Genomic DNA, 24,884 nt, shown 5'->3' with positions numbered 1-24,884 from the left:
ATGCGTTAACTTCCTCACTGATCGATTAGAGACTGATTCTGGAAAGAGCTCCAGTGTTCCAGCTCAGGAACACTGTTCGGACACTTCTCCACCAGGATGGAAGCAGGGCAGAAAGCTCAGAAGAGCCCAGTGGGTCCTGCCTAGCTGAATTTGGCATGGCAAGGAGGGAAACCCTCAAGCCTGCAGGCATGGGCAGGCTCTGGCAGCTGGTGGCCTAGATGCATCCCTGCACAGCAATCCCATCGCCCTGGGGAGAGCCTCCACACCTTGGGGCATGGGCGATAGCTTCACAGAGGGGATGTGCTTTCGTTCTCAACAAACACACGCTTTACATATCAGAGGTAAAAGATTTTATTATCCCACGGATGTTTCCTAAGAGGTAAGAGTCCTACCAGACAAAATATACAAAGCATTTTGTGTTGTTTTTTTTTTTTTTTTTTCCTAGACAACTGCATTCTCACCCTATGAAACAGCGAATGTGTCAGTTCATCTTAAAGAACCAGGGCTTGTCCTTACAGCTGCGGGGTTGCACAGAGTTAGAATATTCATTGACCGGTTAATTCATGCAGAATCAGAAGGAAGGGGGAAAAGGTCTGTGTGCTCTCCTGAGTGCAGGCTTAGGTGCCCAGAAACAAAGAGAAACACAGGGCTTAAATTTACCAGTTTGTGGTACTTCCACCAAACAAACAAATTCTTTGACTTGCTTGTCATCCACTTCGCAAGGAAAGGTTAGGGCTGATAGCAAGTTATATTTGGAAAAACACAGCTGTACTACAGAAAAGCAAATACCTTCTGGCACTAGGAAACTTTCCTTACCAACCTGCATGAAGTACATGCAGTTCTTCGTTTTACATCCAGCTTAAAGCAGGAGACCAACATCCCCTCCTCTACCTATTAAAATTTAATATTTATGGTTGACTCTACATTTATACAAAAAAATAAATTCTCAGCCTCTAAGGACATATTAATTCCTATTGTTTTAGATGACTATTTTGAGAAACTGTTTTCCTTTATGTAACTAGCTCACATTATTACTATTAAAAAGTTTTACTCTAAAATATATTCATTTTTTGGTCCTGCTGAATTTATGATTGTACTTGCATTTACTTTATCCTTCCTCTTTCTAAAACAACAAGCTCATTTCAACAGATGAACAAGTCCAGATTTGCTGGAAACCAATTAACAAGAATGTGCCAAGCTGAACTTCATGCTGTTCTTTCAAGCCAAAAAACTGCCTGCATTTTAAGAACCTAATTAGTTTTAACTTTATTTATGGATCAGAGGGAAGAATATTTAATTACTCTGCAATTCTTCTCTCCAATGATCAATAGAAATGCAATTTTGTTCACACAATTTCTCTGCAGCATATCAATGAACTGAATCTTGCCTTGTATCAATATCTGTACTACAACAGTGCCCTCAGATGATGTGATATGCAGTAGGGCTACAGGAATTACTATCAAAACAGCTTTCATTGGAGGAGTTATACAAGAAAGCTCTCTCTCAACACAAAAAAAAAAAATCTGCTTCTGTACTTGCCAGTAACGACCAATTCTGCTGCTGACACCACTTTGCACACAGGCACGGCAGTCTCTTCTGCAGAGAACAGACAGAGTAAGGCTATGCAGCCTTGCATGTGGCTCCGCAGCCTCCCTGCTCCGTGGCCCCCAAGCAGCGCTATGATGGCCATGTTGCTGCCACCCCACATCAGTCCCGCGTACCCACCCTCCAGGGGCTCACCCCAGGGCACCCCTTGCTGCTCCGAGGGCTGTGCCAAGCCATGCCAGGCTCGGGAGCAGACTGCCACGTGGCGAGGAGTACTCCCAGGGGCAACGCAGACAGGCTGCTTTCTCTGTTTGATAACCTGGCCTTCAGGAGGGCAGCAAGCAGCAAGCTGGGAACACCACAGCACAGTTTGGGCGGAAATCCCCCTCTGGTGAGTTTTCTGAGTCACTGTTTGTAGTCTCACATCTGTTCTCTCCCTAAGGGCATCTGATTCCATATTTCTGGTAGTTACATCAGCATCAAACTGGTAGCCCTCCTCCTGTCACACACCTTCTGTCCTGGTGCCAAGGCAGGTTCAGAACACTGCCAGCAGGAAATTGCTCAGCCAGGAAAAGAGCACCTGTTTCTAGCATCCTATTTCTTGGCCAACCCTTCTACCCCAAGCCTGCTCCCAAAAGAGATTTCCGTCCTGTGGCATGGAAGAGGCTGCGTTCACTCCCAGGCTATCTGTGACCACTGCGTAAATTTAAGCCCAGCAAAACGTCTCAGGTAGGCAGGAGGAAGAAAAAGATAAAGAGAATCAACTGTGAGGCCACGATGGACCCAAGAGGTTAGAGCTTCACAAGCAAGGGAAGGAGTAAAAACAATAACAATAAAAAAAAAGTAAGACACATTACCATGTCTAAAAAGAGGGCTGAGAGCATGTGTGTGCAAGCAAAGCCAAGGAAGTTTACAACAGGACAGCAGCCTCATGATTTTTTGCAGATAACAGTTTCAACCACAAAAGTGTTTTCAAAGTGACGAATACGATGACAGTTCCCAGCCTCACGTCGACTGATACCTACAAGGGATTAAAAGAGAGAGAGATGAGGAAAAAACTCAACAAATATTAATTTACAAGAGCTGCATTAAGCTGGGGAAAGAAAGCAGATGGTATGCAGCCACTGAACACTGAAATGCAGGAACAACATAGCCTGTATGAAAAGCAGCATAATCTCTTCTTTGGAAGAATAGCCACATTATCTCGGCCTTAGTCCTGCAATAAGAGCTGCCATGAGCTGGAGGAGCCACAGAGAAACAGCTGATTTCAGCTGACAGCATCTCAGTGTTATCTCACAGACCAGAAAGCCTCACAAAACCAGCAGAAGTCACAGGCTGGTACAGAGCACAGCCCTGATCGCAGTCAAGGAAGGCTTAAAATCATCCCCCTCTTGATGTTTGAATCATCATACGCACTGATCCTGCCATGGCTTCAGCCTCTCTGGAGAACAAGGAATGCTCCCTGCGTCCTTAAGCTGTTTCAGGTGAGGCTTTAAATGTACCAGTATCTAAAACAGTATCTAAAAACAAGTAACTACAGATACTGAAACTATGGAGTTTTTTGCAGGACATTAGCATTTGTATATAAGATACATACGTAAGATTTCATGAAATCATTTTAAGGTAGTCTATTGTTCTCCCCTCACAACTTTTTCCATATCATTGAGAGCTTAATTAATTAAAGTCAATTTGCAGATCTAATCTGCTCTGAGTAGCTGCCACTGAAGCAGGTATCTACATTAGGGAAATTTTCCAAACCGTTCCCAACAGTACTGCTATTAGTTCAGCCCCAGGAGTCCACGTGTAAATGAAGTGCTAGCACCTGCAAGCATCTTTATTAATGTTTCGATTAGGCTGAGAGACACGGCAATAGAAACCCTTGCAGCAGCCAGCACCCATTTGCAGCAGCAGCATCACAGGTTCAGCTGAATTAAATGGGGAACACCTCAAAAAAATCTGTGTGCTTACACCTGCAGGGAAACCTCCCCTCTCACCACGAGGCGGCCAGCATGGCTGTTACAGCAGAAATAATGACTGGGATGCAGGGGGAAAGTGAGTTAGGGTGGCTGAAAGCTGCCAGGCTCTTACGTCTCCTGGCGCTCCTCCGCTTCAGCCTGTAGGTCTCCTTGCCGCTGCAGAGGCGGTAGATGAAGGAGCCGAGCTGCTCCATGTCACGGACGTGCTCTGTCGCAATCATCTCCTCCTGGATGATGTATGTCTGAGGCAGGTATGTCCCTTTCTGAAATGACAGTTTCCACACACAAAAAAAAAAGCATGTCCAGCGATCTGTTAACGAAGACCTAGTTCACACGGCCGCACCTCAGGGAACTTGCTGTTTGAAGGCTCCAGCTGCACTGAGCAAGGCTGGGTATCGTGCTCGCCTGTCCTTGCATTCAACTCTCTCATGCTACTAGCACAGGGCATGCAAAGCAGATTAGTTTCAAAAATTGAATACTCAGACAGGGTAAAGCCAGTGTAGATCCTGTTAGAAACTAAACCCAGTTTTACAGGAGAGCATGCAAAGCTGTAACTCTAAGAGCATGGCAAACCCAGCTGGAGGGGGATCCAGGCTCAGGTGAAACACCAGAAGCTCCACTGAAAATGTGAATTTTACTTCAAAAGGCAAAATCCCCCAGCACCAGCCCTGCTGAGATTCCAACAGATTCCCCAACTTTTCTGCAATTCCCCCTCCTCCATGACCCATTTAGCACAACCCCAGTGACCTCCTGCCCTGACAGCCTGCAGTAATGGGCACTAGCAATGACCACGGACACACACCAACTCCCTGCTGCTGCGGTGGAGGTGGCTTTGAAGACCAGGGTGGTAAGTGGGGTGCTTGGTGGGCAAGGTGTAGGAAAGCACCACCAGGAGCTAGAAAAAAATGGGAGAGAGGAAATGGAGGAGCTGGGAGCCTCCCAGGGATGGAGGCCACCTCTTTTGTTGCAGGAAGGAGATCTGCTTGGCAGCAAAGACTCTGCAAGCTGTGCCCAACCTCGTGAAGGCAGCAGAGTGGAGGGGCCCAGGTGCTCAGGGCATCTCACCACTGCCTGGGCACCACGGGGGCAATAGGGAGCCGTGCTACAAGTCCAGATTGGGGTGGGGGCCACTTCTGAGCAGAGCAGATGCTAACCAGGCCATGAAGCAAAGACTCATTTATGGTCCCACTTGCTTAAGAAGAGTCAAAGGAATAAAAGAATCAGCAGATCCCCAAAAAGGGACCGATATAAATATAAGCAGGGGAAAAAGCAAGCAACAGCAGCACGATTTCAAACTTAATCTCTTCAGTTTCCACCACAGGACTGGTTATCTCCACAGAGACACACCTGGAAACACACTGCCTTAAGTCAGCGCCGTGCTGTTGGGCTGGCACAGCCTTCTGGATCAATAAAGCTCTCCTCTAGCACTGTAGCACTAGGCTATTAGTGGCAGTCTGTATTACACTAACACAACAGTTCCACAAGAAATTCAATTATTGATTCTCAGAGGGAGAGTGCAGGAGAGGGCACATGATACATGCAGTTACTGGCACAAGCTGTCCTACACATTAACACGTGAGATTGGGGCTCAGGATTTGTCATATCCTTGACAAGGCAAGAGGTCTTAGATACACACATGCATGCCATCCATTATGTTCATTGTTTTAGATTTAAATAGCTGTGGGAGCTGAAATAGTCAGGAACTGTTGCTCCTCTATCACAGGACTGTGCAAAAAGCATGTTACCTTCAATTCTCTGCTAACAGTTTCAAGAAAACTGGAGCTCTGAGCATCCCCATAGGGAAATTAATCTTGGGCTCTACAAAAAATGTGGATCATCCATCATTTAACTGGGTCATCTCCAGCTTCCTGCTGCCGCACAGCGGGAGCATCCCTCCATCCTCTTCTCTCAGATACACAGCCCTGTTCACTGAGCCACTACACCTATTCACACGTAAGCCTGCAAGAAGCAGCACAACTGCCATTTGCAGGCCAAAAGCTAGCAAGGCGTACAGCAGGGCTGAAACCTGAGCAGGGTCTGGCACAGCTGTGGCTGCACACAGCTGGGACCACAGAGCAGGCATATGAAAGTCCCTGCAGCAGGAAGAAACATGCCCTCTCTGCCTGACACAGGGCATGGCTCACAGGATAATTCAGCTGGGAAGGAAGTGCAGGAGGTGTCTGGTCCAACCACCTGCTCAAAGCAGTGGCAGCTATGGGATCGGGCCAAGTTCCTCGAGGCTATATCCAGTCTGGTCTTGAAACCCCTTGATGGAGGTTAGCACAACCTCTGTGTGCAGCCTGTTCCCCTGCTTCACTGTCCTCACAATGAGGAACTTCTTGTGAGCTCAAGAGCAAGCTAAGCACTTGAAAACAGTGACTCTAAAGTGCACGTTAAAACCTGCATAGACAGATTGGACATGTGTCCATCCCAGTAATCAGTCATTTAAACCCACATCTGCTTTTACACTCTTTTTAAAGAATCAAGGTCATAATGGTCATAAGACCATTTTACCTTATTTTTATCCCCCTTTTTAATTCAATTTCTGATAAAGACAAAGCTTCATTTTCATTGGTTTGGAGAGAGTTGTAAATAAACGTGTGTTGTGCCCCAGTGGTGTTCCCAGCACACTTAACAGATGGTCAGAGTGCATGAAATTGTGAGGACTGCTGAGAAACAAGCTGGGAGTTTGACAAGTACCGGAGATCAGGCATCTCTCAAGCCCAACCTCTCACCTCTCAGCTTAACCCTAAAAAGTTCATCGCACTGCATGCAGCAGCACTGACTGAAGGGAATTAGAGAAAGAGTTACACTGTTTTTCTTCTTCTACACAGACCGTCTTGGAAGAGAGTTCGAGAGCCAAACTCAGTGCTTTGCTTTACCTTCTGCAGCCTTAAAAATCCTTTGTTTCTTTTTTTTTTCCTGCTGTTAAGATTAAATAGTGCTCTATTTTAAGGTTGTTTTCAGTCACTGCAATACACCAGCATGGGCTTCTGAACGGAACTGAACAAAACTGCTGGTACTAGACCCAATTAATGCCTGCTGTGAGCAAAGCTGCATCAGACCAAGTGCTGTGCTTCAGCCCTCAGCATGGCGAGGGAAGCAGCACAGATTCCACCCCCAAAGGGGTAAAAGCAGAAGGCCTGGCGCTCCCCGCAGGGTACCAAGAGCTCTGCAAATGGCAAAATGCAGCTGCAAGAGTGAGAAGAGGACAATTCCCCCCTTTTCTCCCCACCTTGACTCCTATCAGTAAGCACCAGAGGAAAGGAATCTGCTGCTTCTCTGAGCTACCCTGGTCAGGTTCATCCATCACGATAGTGTTACTGTGCTGTCTGCAAAATTAATATTGCAGCTACAGCCCCTGAAGCTTTCCCTCTACATGAAGACTTAGCTCTGTCAGATCCAAGGCTTATTTCCACTGACACTATTTTCTGTTTCCCAAGAGATTCTAATCGGCACCCAGGAGCAAACTAAAGAAAAGCACACAAAATAGAGCAGTACTGCAGCTGTACCTTCACGTTAACCAGCAGCTCCCACAGGTTGCGTGGAGGCATCACGATAGTGGTGTTCAGCTCGATGACGTAGCATTTATCCAGCGTTATGTCATGATAAGCTGTCAGACCCTGTGTTCCAAGCAGAGAGATTAAGGAATTGAGGCCTTCTCAATGAAATATGGCTGTGAAAATAGCTGAAAAGAGGCTGAAGTGAGGAGCAGGGTAAGAAGGAGGAGGCATTCACCAAAACAGGAGCACTCCAGGCTGAAGCACCCTCAACCCGCCCTGGAGAAGCCCTTGGATCTGCTCATTGTTGGAAACACTCCTGGTGAACAGGAGTTTCCATTTCTCTTCTGCATTTTTCCTCCCCTCTCCATGCACTTCACCACCTCTCCTCACGTGGCCACAGGCACCCGGCTCGCCCCTGAAGGCTGTGCCAAGAGCTGTCCTGCACTTCCACCACAAATACCCTCCAACACCATGCCCAACGCTCAGCCACACTGGCACATCCCACCAGCTCAGTGGGGAGGCCCTCCCACTGTCCCCTGACTTCAGCAAGCACTGACCTCGCACTGATATTAAATGGCCAAAAGAAAAAGTCAGTGAAGACAGGAAATTCTTTTAAGCAACAAACCTGTCCAAGGACCTCCCTAGCATGGCCTAACATGCAAGACAAGCAGGTTGTAAAAGCTCAGACAAGGCCCTGAGAAGGAGGAGAGCTTAAAAACAAGATCATCGTACAGATATGTGACAACAGCAATAGGGCTTGGCCATGAGAACCGTGCTGATGCCCCCCAGCTCAGCTCCACATTATGCCCAGAAACAGCGCCTTACTCTCTGGAAATCGTGGATGATATCTGCAGGGTCGCTCCCTCCGAACTGCGGCACCGGGACATTGATTTGCTCATAGTTCTCCTCAATGTAAATCTTGACGTCTTCATGCAGCTCCAGCTGCCCCTTGAACGGGGAGTACAGCGAGTCTTCGTAAAGGACGCCGCAGTGAAACACGCTCTCGCGGGGAAGCTGTGGGGATGAGATCCAGTTGGAGGCACAACACACGTACACCCCACAGACCATTAACAACGAGAGCCAACACAGGAAAAAAAAAAAGTCCCCAAACTGGGTAAAAATACTTATCAAACAGGCACTTAAGAATATTTCAAAATCTGTCAGCTAAAAAACATTCTCGATGAAGGGAGTGCAAAACATCCTTGTGAAATGACCATGTCTCCCTTTCTGCTAGCCAAGTACAAAGGGACGAAAGGATCCCTTGTGGGATTTCATATGGGGTAATTCAGAAAAGTAAAACGTCTGTCAGTAGGCTCTTAAATTTATGACTAGGCTGTTCAGATCCTTCTGTAGATAGAACTTCCAGCAACTGCATTTTTCTGTATATGGCATGTAAACTTGAAGCAAGCCAAGCATCACTTCTAAAGGCACTTGTAGCTCATCTGTGGCAAACACACCAAGACAGAATGAGGAGCTGCTGCCCTCTGGGACTCCAGAAGCACAAACTACAGGTAAGAGAGCTACCCCAGGGCGAGCAATTACGTCTGAGCACTAGCATCACAGGGACAAATTGCAGCCATCAGGGACCTGGAGCATAAAGGCTCCATCACCTTGGTCCCCAGACCATCTCTGACTGTGTTGAAGGAGCTTTGCCATGTAATTGCACATAAGCTTTCATTTGGTATCATAGGCAGGCAGTGGGGTAACAACAGGCAGCCCCAAATTGAGCAGTTGACGTTTCCCAGTGCCATTCAGCATGCATCAAGGGTAAGTTACTGACTGGTTGATGGACCACTGTCCATCATCCAGTTGATAAACCAGCCCTCAACACCAGTGGCTGCCACCCAGTCAAAAACAAGTGCCTGCACCAAAATGCCTGCACATGGGCCTGTAATATTCCTACTGGTGTGTGGGAGGGGTGAGCAGCCCTACAGTTGTCACGGGGATTCCAGACCAGCTATAAACGAGCACAGGTAATAAAGAATTGATGTATCTGAAAACAAGGATTGCAAATTAATTTGACAGCATGAACATGTATGGAGGAAGGAAGTGTACAAAAAGCCTGTATTGCTGAGTGGATAAGTGCGGGCTGCAGAGCTGAGTGCAGCCAGCAGTCCTGGGAGAGCTCATTCACTAATAGCTGCTCCACAGCAGAATGAGGTCTTCAGTGCAAATCAATGCTCTGGGCTTTCTTAGCTAAACACTCAGCAAGCCACAGAGCTCAGCAGTTTCCTACTTAAAAAGCAGCCCTACCGTGTCCCAGTCCCCATGCTCTGACCCCCCCATTACTCAAATCCACAATGCTGCAAGCCCAGTGCCTCTGCCAGGCCAGGCTATGCAAAGCCTACATGAAGGAAAAGGGGCTGAATTTAACAGAGGCTGTAGGCCCACCTGCCACACCATCTCCTGCTCACTTTTCTATTCACTGCTTGCTTTATTAATAGCAGCACCTATTTTTGTTATGCATACAGAGCTTCTCTGTGCTAGAGCCTAGGAAAAAAAAAAACATTGCAGAAAGCTGCTTTGTCTCGCCTGTCCCCCCTGCTCTCTCCAGGGCCTGCTTAACCCTCACAGCCATTCCTGCTTTAAAACTGCTTGACCACTGACCACAGTAATGTTGGGTTTACAAGGCAGAACTTGCAGGATATTTTTATACGAGTTAAAAAACAGAACACAAAGGAGAAGAAAAGGAGGATTTCCAGAAGGCCCTTCCTGACGGTCAGGATGGAGGTGAGCCTGAACCCACTGCTTCAGATATGCCCATCTGCGGGGCCCAGAAGCACTGGCTTCTGAATCACCACCACACAAAGGAAGAAACAGCAGCACCAAACCAAAGGTTGAAACAGCTTGTCTGGTTGCTCTGGGTCAAGGAGCCAGCAGTCCTTCCTCGCTCACCCATACCTGGGTGATGAAGAAGTATCTGTAGACATACATCGAAGCGAAGACCAAGCCAAGGAGCAGTACGAGGAGACCCATGGTCAGGTAGCACACCCCACTGAGCGATGACCTCCGGCTCTGCACCGCGGGAGCCTGCTCCTCCTGCAAGGCAAAAATGAGAGCATCAGTCAGCTGCTGCTGCAAGAGACCAGAAAACCAACAATATTTCATGTAAGGGCCGCGCGTGAGCTTCTGAAGTGCAACCAAAGAATGTGTGCAGTGTCCGGTAACTTGATTTCACACCTAGCAGTGCTCTGGCAAGAGTAAAACACTTTTTATGCATTTTCCTCTCTCACCGCCCCATATATATATACACATATCTACGGATGCGTGTGAACGTACAGACATACATGTATGCCCTGGTTCCTACAAACGGCTCAGAACAAAATCCAGCTTTGTTTCAGCGGTGATAAGGATCAATCAAAAAAAGGCTACCAGGAAGAAGGAACAAGGATGCAGAAGTAACAATTGGATGGCTGCTGGATAAAACTGCATTGCTTTTGTATTTATACTTTTTTTTTTTTCTCGTTGTTGTTGATATACTGACACCATTGCAGCATGCTTCAGGGGAAATTTTCGATGTGGGAACGACTGGTGAGAGAAGTACCTGCTGGTACCTCCCTGGCGGGGTGAGCCTACCCAAACAGCTGTGCTGACTGCCTCACCTTCATTGTCAGGCAGACTCTGTCACACCTTCCAGGAACATGCAGGCTGGTCCGAGTACGAAAAGAAAAGATACCTGCTTTTCTCAAAGTGCTGTCTGACCTACGTAGGCAGGAGTCAGCTCACCGTTACACCCTTCAAACAAGAGGGCAATGCAATGGCAGGGCCACCTCCTGGGAAGCATGCATCCCAGCCCACGAGGCTCTTGTTTTTCCTGCCAAAATAACTCTCTGAAAACTTAAGCAGGAGGATGTAAGGGCTTTCAGAAGCAGATGAAAGAAATCCGTTCACAGATGCCCCAGTTTCCACCCAGAAAATTGGAAAGCTACCCTCAGATGAGCAAGCAGACAGAGGAGCGACGCCAGGGAGGGCTCCTGCAGCTCATCTCCCTCTCTGCAGTCTGTGATCTGAGGCGTTTGATTAGAAAAACACTCTCACCATGGCTAGCTGGAGATTGATACAAGCTGGAGGAACAGATTTAAAAGAAAATAACAGCCTCTCATGTCTGAGATGCATCACTATTATACCCATGACAACAGCAAAGGAGGAGGTAGCTTCTCCAGGGTAGCATGGCCAAAGCTCACAGAGTGGTGGTACAGGTGCTGAAGCCCCGAGGCCTCTGACCAAAGAGCTTTGGGAAAGCTGCAGCTCTAGCACACCTCCAGGAGAAATTAATCTATATTTATTTCCTCTTCTTCCCAGCTGTGGAAAGACCTGTAGCAACTCTGCCAGCTCCCTACTCTGAAGGATCAGTGTTTAACCAGGTTGTGGCCACTCCTCCAGCAAAAAAAAAGGATGAGAGAAGTGAAAAATAAAGCATCTGAAGTTCATCTCCTCTTTTTCCCTCCCCCTCCTCCTACAGATGAGGGGTGGCAACTGTGACAAGCCACAGAGAAAAGGAAAATAAAATCACAATTCTGTTTAAAGGCTCTCTGCCATGAACTGCTCGGATGGGAAAGTCATGCTGTATGTCAAGTATTTCACAAAAACAGACTTCCCCAGATACTTGCCATCAGAGAAGGAGTGCAGGCACTGGGGGTGAAAAGGAACAAAAAGCTCTCCTGCTACTAACCACTGAAGCACAGCAGAGAAAACGCTTAATGCTTGGCAAGAGATGCACATCCAAAAGGTGCCGGGTTCCCGTGATGGATAACGCACTGGTTGCTGCCTCGAGGAGCAAGTGCTAACTCCCCAGTGAGCCTTGGGAGAGGGTTCAGAGGAGCCCTCTAAAAAGAAAAAAAAAATGTCTGAAGAATGGCAGGGAGGGAAAAATAAGCCTTTGCTGGTTTGGTATTTGCTAAGTAGGTCTGTGCTCTTTGCACAGCCGAGAACACAGTGAGACATTTCACCCCTCACTGCAGCAGGAAACAGATTTGGCTCCTTGCAAAGCCTTCATGGCTTAGGGAGAATCGCCTGAGCTTTGCATTTGGGAGAAGGTGGGAGAAGCTATCCAGGGCTTTGCCCTGGGAGAAGCTAGATAATATCAGGGGGGAAAATCCTCAAAATCTAAGAGAAAAACTCAACAGCTACTTTTCTGATGGAGCACCAGTGAAGGCAATGAGGTTCAAAATGGCGTCATGCAGGCCGAGGGGAACAATTAAGCACAGCCCTGCAATACACTGTGTAGAAATCACCAGCACAAACCTTCACTGAAATGTACACCTCCTTCTGGACCTAAAGGCCACCAGCCTTTGTCACTATGCATGAACCGTAACTAAAAAGCCACCAACCACACATTAGCCAGCGCTGAGCTTTGGGCTGGAGGCATTTTTGTGCCGACAGATGGTGGAAGGAGCTGTGCCCAGCCTGCTCTAGCAGCATTTCAGTTGGGATAAAGAAGTTTCACCAGGTTGGAAGAATCCAGGAGGCTTCTTCCCTACCCATGGTGCAGCACACGTCCTTTCCCACAGGACAGTCTCTCCCTGCAGCAGAAACAGGAATATTTCAAAACCAGAAAATCCATCACAGTTGGTTTCCATCCATTCTTGCCGTAGGAATGCCTGGCTCCCCGGCACGGGAGCGGTTTTCCCTTATGCTACCCTTGTTATAAAGGGAACCAGACTGTCCCAGCAGCGAGCTGCAGGAAAGGCACCCTGCCGGGAAGGCACAAGCCACCAGCTGGCAAACAAAACGGCACGCCGTGCTCACGCAGCACCGTGGATTTTGCAGATCTAGCAGCACTGCCGACCCTCTTCAATTTCTGCGGTGGGGACATGAAACAAGACGCAGCAGCACGGTTCTCCTGGAGAGCAAAGCACGCCTTTGAGACACGTGTTTTCACTGAGGGCAAAAATCACAATATTAACACACAAAAGCACTAACAGTGCTCACCAGATGTTTAATATTTTGTAAGAATTCTTTAACCAGATGCTCCCCTTGCAACAAGCCACCCCACCGATTTTCTGCCTCAATCACACACGGTTTCTTTTGGTCAAGAGTATGAGAAAGGCTGGGGTCAAAACCATCCCTGGGCAGAGGCAGGGACAGGTATTTCAGTGCATCAAGAGGTGGCCACCGGCCTGTGTGTGGGAGCTGGCAGAGCTCCTTCCCCATGCAACCCGAGGGAAAGGCATGGCTTGCTCTTCCTCCACATGGGGAAAGCATCCATCTCTCAAGGAGAGCGCCTGCGTGTCTTGGTTTTCTGCCAGGCATTGTCCTGCTAATACTTCATCCCACCGGGTGAGAGACAGAGGCAGCTCCAGCATGTGAGCCTGAATACCCAGATGTGCTGAGTCGGCTCCAGTGTGCAGTCATGATTGCTTTGCAGACACTCAGACCAGCACTTGGCAGCAGGCAGGATACTGGAATATAAAAAGGAATTCATTTTCTTGGATAAAACAGGATATTCAATATGCTTCAGCGCCCTGCCAGCTTGCAGGGACAGTGCAGGAACAGAGCACAGGAGGCAAATACCCAGACAGGAGAAGATGAGGTTATGCTACGGACCGGTTGGTAGAGGAGGCTTGAAATTAGTCTGGGAACAAAAATATGTCCTAATTCAGTCTTTCAGGATTTTCTTCAGAATTTCATGGCTTGCTGAGGACACGATGAAGAGAAACCATCATGCCTGTGGGGCACTGCCAGGGGCTCTCACTGCTGAACAAAACCCCTCTTGCTTCCCAGCTCTGCAGGGATGGGGTCAAGAAGAGCCTGAGCCTGGGGCCAAGCTCCGAGCCAGGTCAGCAGCAGCTCCAGCCCTCCACGGCCAGCGAAGGTGGCAGCGCACGAGCATTCGCTCTGGGCTTGAAACTGCTCACCGCCTCTTGCTCCTGAGTGCCAGCAACCGGGCTTCAGCAGCACCTTGCTTGCTCTTTGCATCCTTCCCTAGGCCGCGCATGGGACTGACGTCCACACGGGAGATTTTCTTAAGGGAAAGTCTGTGAAGATTCTGAGTGGGAGTGATGTGGCCCAGTATCTTCCATCTTTTCAAGAACTTATACTTAAAATATATTTACAGAAGTCCTTGAAGGTCCTGGGCCATTGGAAACACAATCCTAGTACGAGCTGATAGCAAGAACTTGATGAGGCGTCATCTTTGATATGTCTTACAAATACAGTACAGACTTATGAAAAAGAGGTATTTGATTCAATCTCTCTTCCTCACCAGCATCTTGCTGAAGATGACAAAGTGCGGAAATTAAAGGTGTCATGTCATGCCTTGCTCCTTCCTGACTCGCATACCGCCTCTGCAGGGATGGGCTCAGCTCATGCCCTTTTCCTGTTTCTTCAGCTTTTGAAGCAGCTCTGTCTGCCTCCCTTTGTCAGCTGCTGCCATGAGATCAAAACAATATAGCAGCTTCTCCAGGAAAAGAGTTAAGGGTATGCAGCTTTTCAGAGCTTATCAGCTCTCTCTACTCCATTTCCATCCAGAATGACATCTAATTACTTAGACAGAGAAACATCATAGCCATCACATCTCTCAGCCTTTCCCCCTCTGGTTGCTCTAAGATTTGAGACGTTCTTCCCCCATTTTTATGTAACTTGACATGAGTGTAAAATAAGCACATATATTCTTATCAATAACATAACATCCAAGTAAGCCTAAAGCCAAATTTGCTAGTACAGATTTGCTAGTTGATTAAAGGATGCATTTGTTGAGTTCTCCATGAACCATTTTCTCCTGTGTTTAGGAATCACACAGATTTCAAATCTTTCATTTTTTACGTAGCAGGGCCTGATGAGCAGGGGACACAGCTTGGCAAGTGTCTTAATATACACCCCCAGCAGGCAAAGAAGCTTGGGGCGACTAAAAATAGGAGATGTGATTTTGATGACTGACAAGTGAGGAAAGAAATATGATGCAGAGTAAATACTCAACGGGATGCAGTTTTGAGAGGAGCTCTGTCTGAAAGGCAGTAAAAAATATCAGCCATCTCTAGGAGGTTGCTTGTTTTAAGGCAGTCACCCGAGCACTTGATGTGGAAGATGCGCTTACACAATTACAGCCATTGACACGGGCAGTTGTGGCTTCCTCAGAGGAAGCAGGCTCAAAACCTTGGAAACCCACATCAGAAAATCTAACTGATCTTGCTGTTTAGTACTTTTTGGCAACCAAAGGCCAAAATAGAAAAATGACAAGTAAGTTCAAGGTCTCTTCCTACAGCATACGAAGTCCCATGTACATGGTACTGCTTCACAGAATGTAAGGACCTGCAGTAACAACACCTCCACTGACTTCAGACTGAGAAAATCAGAGCCGACTGCTGGCAAACTGCAGTGCTGCCACAGTGGGTGTAAGCTGATAGGGACCAACCTCTCGCCAAACTTGGCTTTGAGCATCAAAATGTCTTGGGAGAGTGAACCCCACCAAAGAAGACTGCTCTTCCTGCAAGCAAAGCAAAGTCACCCTGCAGGCAGCACCCCACATGCAGCTGCTGGGCACTTTGTGCTGCTGTTTCACACAGTAAGCAGCAGAGTTTGGTGGGGCAAGGAGATGCAGACCTGCCTCCCAGAGACAACTGCTCCCACGTGGAGACATTCAGACCCAGACTGGCTGGGTGTTGAGCAGCTCCCAGGGATGAGCAGAGCAAGCAGGAGTGGTTGGCCAGGGCTTGGGACTGGAGCGATGGCCAAGCCAGAGCACTGGAGAAAGGAAAGGGAGAGACAATGTACAGGGAAAGGAAGGTGAGGAAGACAAGAAGGGAGAGAGGGTCAAAGAGGTAAAACATTGCAGCAAAGGCAATTTGCATCCTACATGCATGTAAGCATCTCTCATGTCCCAAAAAAGGCTTCTCTACCAGATGACCCCCCAAAAATTAATAATTATTTGAAAAGACTCTTGTCTTCAAAAGCATTTATGCTTGGGGGGAGAAGAGGGAGTGAAGTGAGGAGAAATACCAGGTGACACTATGTGGAGAACAGTGCCCTGGGAGAGAACCACAGGGGTCAGCGCGCAGCACCAGCAGTGGCAGCTCTGAACAATCCTGTGACCTGGAACAGAACAGAACAGGACGGCCCTTGCAGACTGACGAGCCCTCCCAGGACTTTAGATCAGAAAAGAAAATAGCGTGTGCATGCACGCATACACACACACATATATATGGCACACAGTTTCCAAGGCAACTTCTGCATGCTGTACTTGAGCAGTGCTTGTGCAGGGCCATGCAGCAGCATTTCCACAGGGAACACAACTGATGGCTTTTGGACTCAAAGATGCCTGAAAACTAGAGGGAAAAAAAAAGAAAAAAAGAAAAAAGCTGTAATTAAGAGACTATCACAGCTGAAGGCAAAAAGCTTGCAATAAATTAATCACATTTTTAAATGATACCACCGCACATGACTAGCAACAAAGCCACCTGCCTCAGGAGTCACTCTGCAGCACTGGAAATTAGAATATCAAAAACAACCACTGGCTAATTAAAAACCACAGTGTTGTTGCTATACGACAAAGCCAGCAGGATGTTAAAAATGCAGCCTAGCATGAGAGAGCTCCTAAGCACCCAGTGATCATATTTTCCTTCTCCTCCATCAGCAAAAGAGACATAAACCTTCTCTTTTCTCCCTTTTCCGTCTGATTTTTAAAGTAAGGGCTGTTTATTCTCCCTCTTTGCACAGGGATGAGGAATTCATTTCTATATATTTTATTTTTTTGGCAGAGGCACGACAACTTCCAGCTGGAGGTTTTCCAGCCTCCCTCTTCTATTTCCTGGGAGTAAAACCATTCAGGGCATTAGCAGAGCCAACAAAGCCTGTTGTAAAAACAAGGCTGTTCTTGCAAGGCACTTAGCTAGAGACCCAAGTGTCACACTGAAGTGACAGGCAGACAGAGCAAAACCAAACAGCTGGGACAAAGAGGCAAAAAATGTCCCAACCTGTTTAACAGTCTGACTGCCAAAATATGGATTTGGGTAAACACAGCCTGGTTTCCAGAGATCAACAGGAGCTGCAGCCGCTCATGGTGACACTGGGGAAAACCAGCCCTGCGTCACTGAGCCACAGCAGCATCCCCAACAGCCGCGCCACTGCAGCTAACAGCCTCCGGAGCACCTCAGCACACCTCACCTGGGAGCAGGAAGGAGCAAGCACAGCCAAGCGAAAGCCAGGGTTTTCTGCAAGCCTGAAGTGAGGAGTTAAAGGAAAGGGGATTTTCCTCAGGAGCAGAAAAAAGGCAAAGCTTTGGCACTGGGTCTAAAACCTAACCAGAGTAATTAAAGACAAAGGGCAGCTTGAGCAAGAGCGAAGCAGAAGGCTGCTTTAGGAGTAAGGAAAGCTCTCAAATCGAGGGGTTGGCAGAGTTAAAGAGAGAGACTTGATTCAAAGGTAAAGACACATGCAGGTGGGCCGACACCTGACTCCTTATAGGACCTTTGACCGACATCAAAAACGCTTAAAAACATTGAGAAACTGAGGCAAGGAGGTGCCAACAGCTTTCAGCTTGTTCTCAGCATAGCTGGGCCTTCCTCCTCCTCCCAGATGTGGCAAGGAGCGGCTGCTCCCGGCTGCCCACGAAGCCAGCCGGCGGGCTTCCAGCTTGGACGTGCCGCTCCGGAGGAAGCGGGCCACGAGCCTGACCGCCGCCACATCGGCACGGCTCCGACAGCTCCGGTCACCCACACACCGCGGGGGGAAGCACTGGTGCCTTGGGGCTCGCTGCGCTCAGGGAACAGCTCTTGGGAACAATTATAAAGGGTTAGTCTTATGCATGTGCTCAGGTTGGTGCCAGGTGGGGATAAAGTCCAAGTCTCCAGAGAAAGACACCTCCTAATGTGCCACACATGCTGCCAAAATGAGGAGCTGTCACACGGCTGGACAGCGGGACCACACGCTCCTATGGACAGACTTCCATTCTGATGGCCGCACACTCAGCATTTCCCACACTAATATTGTACAGTTGCTCCTATATAAAACAACACACTTAGGAACCTGTGCAAGAGGCCCAGGCAGCCATGGGCATGAGTTGTGAGGGCTAGTGACTGATTTTGCAAAAGGAGCAAAGGATCAGGTGCTGCCTCAAGACATTTGAGGGCAGAAAGCATGACAGGAGACCCTGTATGCACCAAAAGGTTTCCCACAATTTCATGTGAAGGCATTCACCTCTCGCGATGGCTTTGGATGAAGCACCAGAGCAGGGTGTCAGCAGGATGGCGGTGCTCACCTGAGCACCCTGCCTGAGCTCTAACCACTGCTCCCCCCTGGGAGCTCCATGTCCTGACAGCTCTGGGGTCCAAACAGATTTGTAATTTAAAATTACAGCACTTACCTCTGAGCTTCTACAGTCAAGCAGGGGGAGACAACCATGAGCAAATTAGCCATTTTGGATGTCCCCAAAGGCAAGCTAAACCCTGCTACCTGGTTGGGGCAAATTAAGCTATGTCTGTCCCTGGCTATCTACCTCACTCTTCTGCTGGAGGTGGCTGATTCTCAAGAAAGGGCAGCAGAAAGGAAGATGTGGCTGTGCCCAAGATGCTTAAGAGCTGGACCAGCTGAACACCTTAACAAGGAACCAGATTTCAGGTTACAACACTTAGTGTACCCTGAAGATCAGTGTCACACCATAAAATGAAATCACAGCTCCCTTTCAGAAATGTTAACAGCGCTCACGTCTTCTCCTCCCCAGGGCAGCATAGGAAAACCCTGACATTCAGTCCTACACTTGAAAATTCACCGCAAAGAAATGGTGCCTAGTTTAACAGTAGCAAGAGAGAGAGAAGATAAATTTGCTCTTCTCCGCTTTATTGTTCAATCTGACTTCAGTGGGTGGCCACAGCAACAAGGAGGAAAACTCTGCAAAGTGTATCTAAAGGGATGGATTAAACCATCAACAACAACAAAAAAGCAAAAAAACAGCCCCTACCTCACTGTCCTCCCTCAAAAGGTAACATTGGCATTAAATATACATGCTTATGTTCTCACACGTCAGTTGGGAAGAAAACACCAGCTCAGAAGTGAAAATGCATTTTCCATCTCCTGTAAACCCATTAACTAGCAAAGATTTGGTAGCACAAAAGCAGGAATCACAAATAGACATGCAAAAACAACCCCTTCTTTAGAAGTTCAGTCTCTCCAGCTGTGTAGCTGGTGCTTGCTGCTGTACAGGAGAGCAGCGATACACAACCACTACCAGCGGACTACAGCGGTACAGTATTTTTACATGCAGCTTACACAGAGAAGCTGCCACTTGCTTACATTTGGCAAATGTTCATTGTTCCTTTCAAATCTGCTTCTTTTCAGATATGTTTCTTAGTTTTCTGTGTTTTTCCAAAGACTTCACTGCGCCCAAAGCAGGTAAGCACAACAGCTTCTTTCCACGCCAAGAGCACCTACGTACAAAGCTGCACTGGCTTCGGGTCTCCTCCAGCTTTGGGAGGATATCCATCTTGAGATGGAGATGACATGTTGCTCCATCTGCAGCTCTATAGTCGGCATGTCTTCGGTGAAAGAGCCCTGCATTTCCAAATTCAGTCCCATTTATAACTTTTCTGCTAGAAATAGTCATTCCCTCTCTTAATCTCCCCTTCCAGTTTTAGCCAGATCCTTTGTCATGCTCAGCTGGAGTATCAAATATTAATGCCCGGAGTCTCACATTTCACTACAGCAGATCCTGTAAGGGTCCAGAGATGTTTTTCCAATTTAGTCCTTCCCCCTCCTCAGCACCCCCAAACCATGGCAAATGGAGAAGTGACAACACTCCTTTCAGCCCACGTGGATCCAGGAGGGCTGGGGAAAGGCCAGAAACATCCCAAGACACCAGGGTGCAGGCTGGGGCAGCCCCGCAGCAAGGCGGCTGAGAAACCCCACTAAATAGCTGGGTTGATGTGCAGCCTACAAAGAGACCACACAGACAGACAGAAGGGTTGGAGGGCTCCTGCTCTGGGCAGCAAACCAGTCCCTGTGAGCAGCATTTTCTGCCTCCCAGGCTAACAGGAATGGCCCACCAAAAGGAAGAGTCTCAGGGAATGCAGATGAGATGAAAGGCATGAAATCAAAGCTATCTGTGACTGAAGCCAACAGCGGAACATCACACCCACAGGGCATCGCTGCGTGCATCCTGGAAAGCCCCTCAAACCCTTGTGCTTTGACCCACTGCCAAGGTGTTCCCATGGGCTCTGCAGGCAGGGAGAGCTCTCCCCACCCTCCTGCCTCGGTCACCAAGCCCTTCGCTCCCTCCAGGCAAAGCTAGCAGCCAGGGCCTGAGCAAACGCTGTCCTTCCCTCCATGTTCACCTTCCCAGCAAGCAGAAGATGAACGATTGCATGCAGTGTCTCAGCACAGCCTTTTCCAGACACACAACAACAGGCTTGGCTTTCTGCTTCCTCTCCCCAAAGGTTTCTGTGAAAGCATCCCCTGACGCACACAGACGTCTCCTCATCCTCAACAAACCGTCCTGGGCCCCGTGGGCCCCGAGCCTGTGGTGTCGCGCTTGCTGTAAGAGACGCTGCGCTCAGGTCGGCTGGGAGGCACGTTCAGCAGGGATCTTGGCACAGAGCTGAGCAGCCGGCCTCTGTTACGTACGGAACGAGGGGGATGAGAGAAGTCTCTTTCCTCCAGTTCTTATCATTCACCCCTCATGAAGCAGAAGACTTTAATGAAAAACAATGAATCACAAACACACAGAGCGTATATCCCAGAGCCTTTAATGATATGGCAGATATATGTATTTCCACTCCAGACTCTAAATCTGGAGTTCAATTAAAGCTCACTGACTACTATTTTGCATCCAAGAAAGTATTTTCCAATAAATACAACAAATTATTTTACTGACTGCATAACCTCAAACTGCCTTCTGCTTGAGGCTGCTACATCCTCCCAGCTTCTACTAATGACAGCAAGACTGTTTCAGGTATAAGCCCTTAAAATGTTGCAGTTGCCTCAAAATCACATGGATTTTCTTTCTGAGTCCAAATTGCATGTTCTTTCCAATTCAAAGGGAGCCGCACAGCAGAGAAACACAAGCTCATCACGTGCCAGCTGGCTGTCAGGGCTCCTCACCTACTACTTTTCAGGACACATTAGTACCACAGGCATCTTCCTGCCTGCCACATCTTTGCATTTAGGAAGCACCTGCCAAAATTCGCAGGCTGTGGAAGCCGCCGCTGAATCATTTCCCAGCTCCTGCTCCTATCATTGGGATTGAAGTTGTGAGATCAAAGAGGAAAGGAATGCAGAGCATCTTGTTTGCATGTCACCAATGCCATTTTGCTGCAAGGCAGTTAGAGCAAGGCGCACACAGACAGGAATTATTGGCAGCAGGAGAGAGCATGGCAAGAAAGCCTGACTCCTGAGAGATCAGCCTCACAGAGCGGATGTTTTACAGAGCAACAACCTTTGGTCCAGCTATGTGCAAACTACACCCAAAAGACCATTACTGAAGAAACCAGTGGTATAAATACCCTGAAAAATAACATCAGGAACAGGCCACCTTGTTGGTGGCTGTGCTCCCTGAACACCCTCCTGTTACACCAACTCACCACAACCTGCTCCTGCTCATCATCAGAGCATGACAGAAGATTTCCTCACAAGCCCATCTGCTGGAATTAAGAAACTGTTGAAAAGCCTTTGTTTTAAATTCACATTTTTAAGTTCCTCTGTAGCTCTTGTGGGCTTAGAAGAGCAACATAGTGTTCCCCAGGAGTCAGAGAAACGCTCAAGGCAATGACAAAAACCCCAAATATATAATTTGCTACTTAAAACAATTCCATTCATCCAGCAGGACCTGAATCAGGGTAATGTTGATTGCTGAGATCTGGCAGCATTCACAAATGGAAATAAGCTTCTGCTTCTTCTATTTTTTAATTTAATTGGTTTTAAACTCCTGTTCACACACTGCTCGTGAGAAGGAGACAGATCCTGCCTGAGCTTGTGGAGGATCAGCAGAAAGACCAACTTCCCAGCTGCAGAGAGCTCGTTTGTTGGGTGCATGAGCTCAAGGTCCAGTGTGACATTCAACTTTCAGGCTGCCTTTTCAGAGCTTGACATCAAAGGCTGGAAGAAACCTACCACCTTTCTTTTGTTCGTAAGAAGAAAAGACCAAGTCTGGAAATCACTGAGGGAACACAGTTGGCCACATTCCTCATTACAGGTTTCTAGAGAGCTTCAAGGAGCTACGTTAATAGGTGCAATGACGACAGACTGAGCACATTCAGACCCTGACAGCACAGGCAAGCGTGCTGCGAGCACACCAGCGTGCGATGGGAGAGGTCGCTATGACGGAGGTGACTCCTTGAACCCTGCCTGAAGCTGAGCAGCCTGCTGGCGCACCTCCTGCGGAGCGGCTCTCTGGGGCAGGTAACTGCTGCTCCCCTGGCAAGGCACGTGAGGAGGGATGCTCTGCGGTGCTGCAGCAACAGAGCACAGCCACAGCCCCTCGTAGGGTTTCTGGGTCAGTGAGATATTAGGGGTCTGTAAATGATCAAACCGTGCGCACAGTCTGAGGCATTTAAGAAGAATACAGAAGTGCTGTTTAAACCTCATCCTCTGATACCAAAGCACTGGAACAAGACGGACTTGGCCCAGCTCTCTGGTCGGAGCCTTCACCCTTACCCAAAGCATTGCCCACCCTGGCAGGTCTGCCCTCAGAAGAGCTTGGCAGCTGGGGGTTACTGGCAGGAGAACCCTTCCAGAAATGCTCAGCCCCTGGCCAGGCAGGACAGCGCCCACCCCACCTTCCAGCAGCGACTGCTCCCTCCTGGAGAGGGGCACCAGCCACACACGGCTGGGGCTGGAGGGGTCCCTGCCCCGGGCCTTGGCTGCTCTCGGCATCTGGCAGGGCTGCCCGATGCCTCTGCCCATTGTCCTCTCTGACACCCACCGCCTGAAGCCAGCAAACCCAACTTCTGTGCATCAATTCCCACCCTGGAGACTGCAAAGCATCTAAAGAGAGCTGCCTGTGCTCTCAGCTCTTGCTTCTCATCCTGCTCCAGCACCAGCCGCTGTGTTCCCATCGCTTCCTCTCCATGCCAACCCTGAGCCTTCAGAGCTGTTACGACGTGAAATTCAGCCATGACTGATAGACCCCAAACCACATGCCCTCAAGCAAAAGCCCAGACCAAAGGGACGTGTTCCAATGCCACTTGTCCACGCTGGCCATTTGCTCTGGGGCCGAAGCCTCGCAGCTTCACACTGGGCTGCGGCCGCCCTGCCCCGTCCCCTCCCCACCCTCAGCAGTCCCAACCCTTCGGGACCTCAGCAAGCACCCGCACGCCTCCAGCACCTCCAGGGCGCCCCTCGGAGCAAAACCCAAGCTCGGGGCTCAAATCGGACCCTCACCTTCTGACCGAGGGGGGCTCCCCAAGCAGAGCGTTACCGAGACCACCCAACGCCCCCGCCCCCCCGCGGCCCCCCGCACTCACGGCGCCCGGCGGCAGCAGCACGGCGCCCGCCGCCCCATCGCCCCCCGCCGCCTTCTCCTTGTCCTGCTCGGGCTTGAGCGCCGCGGGCGGCTGCTGGACGCCGATCTTCACCATGGCCCCGCGCCGCCGCCGCTGCCGCTCTCGGCACCGCCCCGGGGAGGCGCCGGCACCGCCCGCAGCCCCGCGCTGAGCCCGCCCCGGCCCCCCCCCCCGGCCCCCAAGGCTGAGAGCCTCGGCCAAAGGCTTCGTGAGCTCCGGCAGGCTCAGTGCTGTGCACGCTGCCCTGGGAGCCTGCCCCAATACCGCTGGTGAAGCCGGATTCCTGCTGATGTCCAGCGCTGGTGGCACGGTCCAGCAGAGCAGCCTCGGGCAGGGGCTGGCACCGCAGGGCAGAGGGGACACACCACCAGCAGCCAGGTCCACCCGCAGGACACCGTGGAAGAGGCAGAAATGCAGGGGCAAGGGGTACCTGCCCTCATTTCGTTCAAACTCGGCAGGTTTCTTCCCCACCAGCTGGCTGACCGCAGGGCATGGGATGCCCTCATGGCTGGATCAGCCCCGTCCAGAGGCCGCAGGAAAGGGGTCACAAAGGGAATGCGCAGGGAGGGGAGGTTGCTTTGGGAAGGCTGGGGGAACCCAGCTGCCCTGGCCTCTCCCTGGTCTCAACCCCAGAAAGCAGAACAACATGGATCATGTTTGTTATGGGGACAATAATCAAAAAATAATAATTTTGAGGCAAAAGCAGAGCGTGGCACACAGAGAAGGGGGAGAGGGGGGAGAGAGCTGCTTTTGTGCGGCCGATGCTGGCCTAGTGCCGTTTGACTCCATCTGGGGAGCAGCAGGGAGCAGAGCTGCCTGGGAGGGCTGCAGATGCACGGGCTCTCAGGTCTGCAGAAACAGCAGGGCGCTACCTGGCTGTGTGCAGGGCTCGCTGAAGCACTTGCACAGCAAGGAGCGAAGAACAAACGCTGACAGTTTTGTTAAGGCGACAAAATTAGGAGAAAAAAAAAAAATCTTCAACAAAACCCTCTCAGCCTCCCAGGCAGATACAGGTAGTAAGGAACATAGCAAACTGTCAGTGGTAAAACACAGAAATACCCTACATCGATTTTGTCCACTTAACCATAGTATTCATTTATAATGAAGTCATTATGAGCATTTTCTTTCGATCCAGAAGGATTCATTATGACTGAGTGCTATACATCATACTGCAAACTAACCCATTGACAAATTAGTGCTAAATTTTGTTTGCAAAAGCCATCTTTGGCAAGGATTTAAAGTTGACTCACAACAATTGCACACAGTGCTGACTTGTCATTGTCCAATATTTAGAACCATTAATCCTCCCAGCACCCCACTGCTTGGGTACAGCTTGCCTCAGGACTGCAACTTTCAGCTCACGCAGGGATAAGGGGCAGACTGAGACAGTATGGTCCCGAGTTTCTGCTGTCAGGAGCACTTCCAGCCAGACC

General features: G+C 49.2%; 1 protein-coding gene across 2 annotated transcripts; it reads right to left on the bottom strand.

Moving 5' to 3' along the window:
- Positions 1 to 333: 333 nt before the first annotated feature.
- On the bottom strand, positions 334 to 23,583 carry ITM2C (integral membrane protein 2C). 2 transcript variants are annotated; one of them, XM_035334618.1, is made up of 6 exons: positions 23,413 to 23,583; positions 9,926 to 10,063; positions 7,850 to 8,053; positions 7,034 to 7,144; positions 3,634 to 3,784; positions 334 to 2,566 (listed from the first exon to the last, which is right to left on the bottom strand). In XM_035334618.1, exons 1-6 carry the CDS (start codon positions 23,524 to 23,526, stop codon positions 2,475 to 2,477), a joined length of 810 nt encoding a protein of 269 aa, XP_035190509.1. In that variant the 5' UTR covers positions 23,527 to 23,583; the 3' UTR covers positions 334 to 2,474. The 2 variants fall into 2 exon arrangements, with proteins under 2 accessions (XP_035190509.1, XP_035190510.1); XM_035334619.1 differs by having other exon boundaries at positions 7,850 to 8,038; positions 23,413 to 23,582.
- Between the last annotated feature and the right edge of the window lie 1,301 nt (positions 23,584 to 24,884).

The sequence above is a fragment of the Oxyura jamaicensis genome, chromosome 9, assembly GCF_011077185.1.
Source record: "Oxyura jamaicensis isolate SHBP4307 breed ruddy duck chromosome 9, BPBGC_Ojam_1.0, whole genome shotgun sequence".
In the NCBI taxonomy this organism is placed as follows: Eukaryota; Metazoa; Chordata; class Aves; order Anseriformes; family Anatidae; genus Oxyura; species Oxyura jamaicensis.
This window is presented reverse-complemented; position numbering and strand designations above follow the sequence as displayed.

Coding starts and splice junctions, on each gene's coding strand:
- ITM2C (XM_035334618.1), bottom strand. CDS start 23,526: ATGGTGAAGATCGGCGTCCAGCAGCCGCCCGCGGCGCTCAAGCCCGAG. Junction 8,054..9,925: donor GATACTTCTTCATCACCCAG/GTATGGGTGAGC, acceptor GCCTCCAACTGG/ATCTCATCCCCACAGCTTCC. Junction 3,785..7,033: donor AGCTGCTGGTTAACGTGAAG/GTACAGCTGCAG, acceptor CTGTCATTTCAG/AAAGGGACATACCTGCCTCA.